The sequence below is a fragment of the Ambystoma mexicanum genome, chromosome 11 (genome assembly GCF_040938575.1).
Source record: "Ambystoma mexicanum isolate Mex_15411 chromosome 11, UKY_AmexF1_1, whole genome shotgun sequence".
In the NCBI taxonomy this organism is placed as follows: Eukaryota; Metazoa; Chordata; class Amphibia; order Caudata; family Ambystomatidae; genus Ambystoma; species Ambystoma mexicanum.
The window spans coordinates 869,396,965-869,402,964 of NC_090934.1; the positions used below are offsets into that span (position 1 = coordinate 869,396,965).

The following is a 6,000-nucleotide window of genomic DNA, read 5'->3' on the forward strand; positions in this document are numbered from 1 at the left end:
AGGTCACAAGAAAAGTAATATTTTAATTATTGTTTAGCACACCAGTATTTTTGTTCAGTCACATAACAACGGGGGGCTAGGCGGCGCGGTGCCACCAAGATTTATAACGAGACATGACCACTACGTTAAGCAAAGTTCAAGGTCAGAGCCCCTACAAGATGTCGGGGATAATTGGTTAGGCCACTGTGACAAGCATGGGAGAGGCGAGTCTTGCCGAATAAACACGCTACTCAGACCCGTTTCTGGGGGCGGGCGAAGGGCGTGACGGCCCGGGAAGAGTGGGGGAGGGGCGTTGATGGGGCAAGTTTTTATCTGCCCCCCTGCATCAGGGACCGACTGGCTCATCAGGGTAACGTCCGTGTCAGCGGTGCACGAATCAGAGACACAAGACAGAAGCTTGCTTTTCCCTGCAGCGCGTCCCGCACACACTTAGCACCTCCATCATCCTAAACGGACCTAACTTGCACAGGGCAGGGCGCTGCCAGCCATAGACAACTTGGGACAATTAGCCCCCCACAGGGATGGGATTGCCAGGGCTGAGTGGGAGCTAAAAACGCCAGACAAGCCAAATCCAAGTACAACCAAAGAGAAAGGCAGGGTGGCTGAGGGGGGAACTTGGTGCTGGACGGGCTTAGTGAGAAAGGGGGTGGGGGGGAGTGGAGGAGAGAAAGATTAAGGAAGGATGGGTTCAGTGCACGGAAAAGGGCAAAGTACATGAACACAGGAATAAAAAAGAAAATGTACACGCATGCCAGAATTAAAGAAAAGAGATGGGTGGGGGGGGGGGGCGGGAGGGGGTGGGGGTAAAGTGAACATTGTATGGAATACAAAAGGCAATTAACGAGCAAGAGAGCAAATTAAGTGTCAAATGTTAAAAGGGGGTAAAAGATCAAAAGAAAGCAGTGGATTGAACAAAAAAAGGAATACAGAATGGAATTAAATAAAAGAAGAAATGATGAGGGAGAGATTGCTGGCCGAAAAATAGGAACAGGCAGTAGATGGGTGGGGGGTGGGGAGGGGGGGGAAATTCAGGAAAGGTTGTGCTGCCACACAGAAAAGGGAGGTGCCTCCTCCTACTCCATAACAAGCTGGTTCTCTGCCTGGACAAGTTGCATGTTTGTGGCCCGGCTAAGTGTCAGAACTCAGTCCTATCTGATAGTTACTGATATTGGTATTTAGGCATTCCCAAAACGTCCTGAAAACATATTGCAACCGTCATGTGGCTGAGTAACACTTGAAAAATGTCAGGCTATTTTCTGGCCCACAATATTCCGCACTCCCAAAAAAATAAAAAATGATATATATTATATTTATATAAAGGTCTGCACTATCTGTATGCATAACGTTGATAATTTGTGCGATGTGCACCAGAGGCTGATGTGTGCCCTGTTTCACGGCATAACCGCATGCAAGATATACTTTCCGAACAGAATAGGGAGGCATACCACGCAACTCACACAGCGTTGGCACGTGTCACCCACCATGGAGCCAGTTCATAAACACAACTAGGCAAATACCATCCATGGATTTCAATGGGCTCTCTAGGCTAATCCACGTGGGCCGGTCAAAAAAAGATGGAAATGCATGGGCGATGTGAATAATGTACTGTGGTGTTTGGTTGTTAGAGGTGCATCTGGCTGGGGCAAGGCCTTTAACTGGGTGGGGGGAAAGAAAAAAACAATTGCTTTTGCCAAACTCAGGTCATTGGGCCCATAGCTGCGGAAGCTGTACCTTCTGCTACTTTGTGTCTAAAAGAAGAGGGGCATACTGATGTTGGGTATGCCGCGGAGGCAAGTTTCCGGCATTTGCGGGAGCCGTGCACAAGTGGGCGGGGGGCACTTTAGCTGTTTGCCAGGGTGCCATATTGCCAGAAACCGCCCTGACGGATGTGGCAGGGATACCAAAAACTTAAACGCTGCAACGGCAGGCGGGTGAAGGACATTTGCAGTTGGGGTAGCCTTGGCCTAACAGATACAAAGTGGAGTTGGTTGGTAGCAAGGAATTGATCATTTAGTCGGCTGGTCGCTGCAGGACCAACTGCGTCTGACATGTATTTCGTTATAAAGAAGTTACAGAAATGGAGGCATACAAAATATGTGTTATGGTGCAGTAAGGCGACAAGTGCGCCCCCAGCGTCCCCTGTAGCTCCAGCTTGCAACTGCATAACCGTTTCCTTCTATTTTCTGCGATTGCTCCCGTGACCTTCACACTTTCTGACCTTCTGCAGTAGCTGATCTATCTGCTCCTCTTGCGCCGATACGCCCCCACCAGGCATGTAACGTCAATGAGCTGACCGGGCTGAAGCCCCCCCAATATGTTAGCTGAGGGGCGGGGCTTCCATGCCCTTTACCAGGTCAAAGGATCAGGAACATGCTTCTGGGCGCATTTTGTCTCTTCCACTGTTTCCAAGAGTCACAGCCAGTGCCATAATGAACTCGACAACACGTTTCTTTTATCACCAGCAGCATAGCCTTTCTTATGCACGATGGTGACTTTCCAACTGAAATACCACCAGTCCCCTTGCAAATCTGTGACAGTTAAAGCGAGCAACACAATAAAGCACCCTTTGAAATATGTGTTCATACCCATCATGTCTAATAGCTTGATAAGCTAAAAAGTAAAGTTTGCTTTGATGTCCTTAGATGAATGTACTTAAAACCATACATAGGACGCTGGAGGTTTGTGACGAATCTCCAAACCTAAGTGAGTTTATGACACAACTTATCTTAATGTGCGCCTTAAAGCACTGAAAATAAAGTGGGTAAATAGATATTTTGCCTTTTGCATCTTATAGTGTTCCATCAGGATGTGGAAAATAAAAGTACACTGATATTATTTTGGCCCAACATGCTGCTGCTATAAGGATTTACATGTTGTCATGATGCCTCACTATGCAATTTGTGTATTTTGCAAGTAAACTCTATAGGACATTATTATTTTAGCTCTTGACATCCAAAACTTAAATATTTGTTCCAAATAAAGCGGGGAAAAGGGTGGCTGTCACCAAACTGCAGCATAGGTTAAAATCCCTGCTTGGCTGTTTAGCGTAAGAGTGTGATCCTGGGCAAATAATATAATGCCACCCGGACCTCAACAGCAAAAATTGGAGTGCTTATAAGTGATTACATTTACACCCTTACAAGAGGACAGTTTTAAAAAGTGTAGGGACACATTGGTGTACCCTGGTGCTCCTCTGCTAGGGGCTCCAGTACTGTCACATAGAATTGCATTATTGCTGCACTGGCCCTCTCCAGTCTCTTATAACTTGATTTGATAGGCAGACAGTCTCACCAGCCAGTCAGAGATTCTAGTATAGCGGACTAACTGGTTGAAGCAACATTACATTTTCTGCCTGGTTGCTCCCGGCCACTGAAATTGCTTGGGCCATCCAGAGTGCTGCCGCACACTCTGCAATGTCCTGTTATGCTATGGTACTGGGTCTTTCATTGCAGACCATCTGCCATTTTCACACTTTCTAGGACCTTCAGGATCTGCACGAAGTGGGTGTTTCAGACTTAAAGGAGAGAGTTAACTGGTTGTAACATTGAAGCTGCACTAGAATAGTCTCATTACAATGAGTAAAGAAGTTAGATACCCCCACACAAGTAAGTTTGCCACTTCTCCACTGTGTCTGAAGTTAACGCCTCTCCCAACATTTGAACGGTTAGCCCCAGCCTAAATTTTAGCCTAGGTGCACCCCTGGATGTGCGCACTTGCATTTTGTTAGGCAGGGAGGTGAGGGAAGCCTTTCCCCGAAAGGGGCGGTGTTAAAGTTTTAGGTGTTTGTTCAGAAAAATGTACTTGAACAAACGCAGTAAAACTTTAAAGCTGCTACTTTCAAGAAAGACTTCCATTGCCTCTCTGGGTACTGCACTTTAAAATATACTATTTGATAGTTGGTCCCCACACAAGACCATGGGGAGGGGGGTAGAACAGTGGGGGCGTAGCCTCCAAGTTTACCCCACCTATTTGCTGAAGTGGCCCCTCCCATCACCACTTAGCCCGCTCCCCCCACCCCCCATCTGAAAGCTAGGTTAATGAACCGCCATTTTCCACAGCATATTTATGCATCAAAATATTCCCAGAGACAGACCCGTCCCGCACTGCCCTTCCCCCCCAACTTGTCAGCCATGTATTTTCCCCTCAATCTGCGTGATCACGTAGTTGCCCTTCCAAAAACGGAGGGGGGGGAGGGAGGGTTGTCACAAGTAAACTGGGAATCCAGTTTCTCCTTTTGTACCGGTCGTGCCCCACCTTTAGTCTCCCCCAGTGGTCATTACTTAGACATCTGTGCCGTAACATAAGTGAAGTGAAAGGGGAACTACTGGCCCTCGCCAGTTTTGCGGCACGTCTAAATCGTGCGTGCCCATAATCGGATACGTAGAGCTTTAACAATGCTGGGTTTCACCCGCCTTGCAATTAGCCGAAACACCCAACAAGCCCACTATACGCCCATGTACTCCAATGGGGCCTGACCTGTCAAAAAGCAAAGCGGGCGTTTTCACCCGCCCTGGCGACCCTAAAAGTTAAGAGCTATGGCCTTAACCTGAAAAAGACAGGCTTTCTTAATCAGCCGGGTCAGGCTATAAGCAATGGCAAGCGCATACATACTTGTCACCGATACACGCAGTTTTCAAGCGTTCAAAGTTGTTAAGTGGGATGTCCTAAGCAGGACAAACTTGTAGGGTTTCGATAATCAAGTTCAAGACCTGCAGCAGCTCAAGTGGAAACCATGACAGTGTAATACATCTCAAAAAGGGGGGTCGCCCGCAGGACAGGCAAACAGCGCCGACTCACCTTGACTGAGAAGACGAGCGCCAGGAATCCCAGGCAGCAGAAGTTAAAATAGACGGTATTGAAAATGGACCAGATGATGTGGTCCCGGGGCGGCTGCTGGTAGGTGGTCACGGTGCTCATGTTCACCGTGGTGGAGTTGATGGCTGTGCCGTGGGGGCGAGACAGCACCCCCACCTCCATCTCCTCCTTCAGCGGCTCATAGGGGCCGGTGGTGTAGGGGTAGCTGCCGGCGACGGGCATCTGGAAGTTTCCGTTGTCCATGCTCGCTCTTTGCTGCTGATCGTGAGTCAACCGCCGTCAGTTGCACTTCGAGCGTATTTCACACGCTATAAGTTTCTCCGGGTCCCTCGCGCTCTTAACTTCTCGCAAGCTTTGTATTAGAAAAAAGCGCGTGCACGTGGTACACATGCACGACACAATCCGAGTGCAGGGAGAGGAAGCGCAGACAGACGGGAGGCGTGGAATTCCCAGCAACAACCCTGGCTATGGGTAGGCGGGCAGAGCTGCAAAACCCCTGCCAACAGAACAGGAGGGGCTGCTCCCTGCGGACACAAACACATGTGGGAAAGAAAGGGTGTGCGGAAGGGAAGCGAAGGGGCCGCAGAAGGGGAATAAGGAACCGTGGGTGAAACAAGCATTGGTAATGCCAATAGTTTGGGGTTTTGTGTAGGCATGGGAAAGGCACTTGTCAGGCACAGCCGTAGTGGTATTGACTAACCATTGTTGGTAGCAGGTGAAACACGTTGGGAGTACTTGGCCATCTAACAGCAGTGCCTGGCAAATTTATGTACAGCCAAAAATGTTGGCTTTGTCTTCAACAGAACTTCACTGGCTTTGCCAATGCTTGTTGTAGTGACCTTGAATGTGGTGTTAAGCACCGTTCTAAGGCGCTGGAACGGGTGGTAACGGCCAGGCAGCCTGAGTTATAGGCTTGAGCAAAGCAGTGGAACAGGTGCTTAACGCCATTAGCACCCGTCCCATGGGCTGGGATGGGGCTAATTAAAAGTATGTTTATTCCTTGAATGGTCCCGTCCATGGAAGGAAAATACTATTCAAAGATGGCTTTCATGGAAAGGGAAGGCAGGGCTCCTTATGGAGCCCCTCTTCCCTTTCCACGGCGGCCTTCGGTAGCCGAGAGGAAGGAGCGGTTACTGCCACCGCCGAAATAAAGTAAGTGGGGCGGCGGGCGAGGTGGGAATGATA

At 48.9% G+C, this 6,000-nt stretch overlaps 1 protein-coding gene across 1 annotated transcript in view; it reads right to left on the bottom strand.

The window, feature by feature from the left end:
- The window catches only part of LOC138503859 (interferon-induced transmembrane protein 1-like), a 40,860-nt gene extending 35,582 nt beyond the window's left edge, over positions 1-5,278 (bottom strand). The window contains exon 1 of the mRNA XM_069623918.1: positions 4,798-5,278. Coding sequence (XP_069480019.1) covers positions 4,798-5,058 — 261 coding nt within the window. The 5' untranslated portion in view covers positions 5,059-5,278. The remainder of the gene's footprint in view (positions 1-4,797) is intronic.
- Between the last annotated feature and the right edge of the window lie 722 nt (positions 5,279-6,000).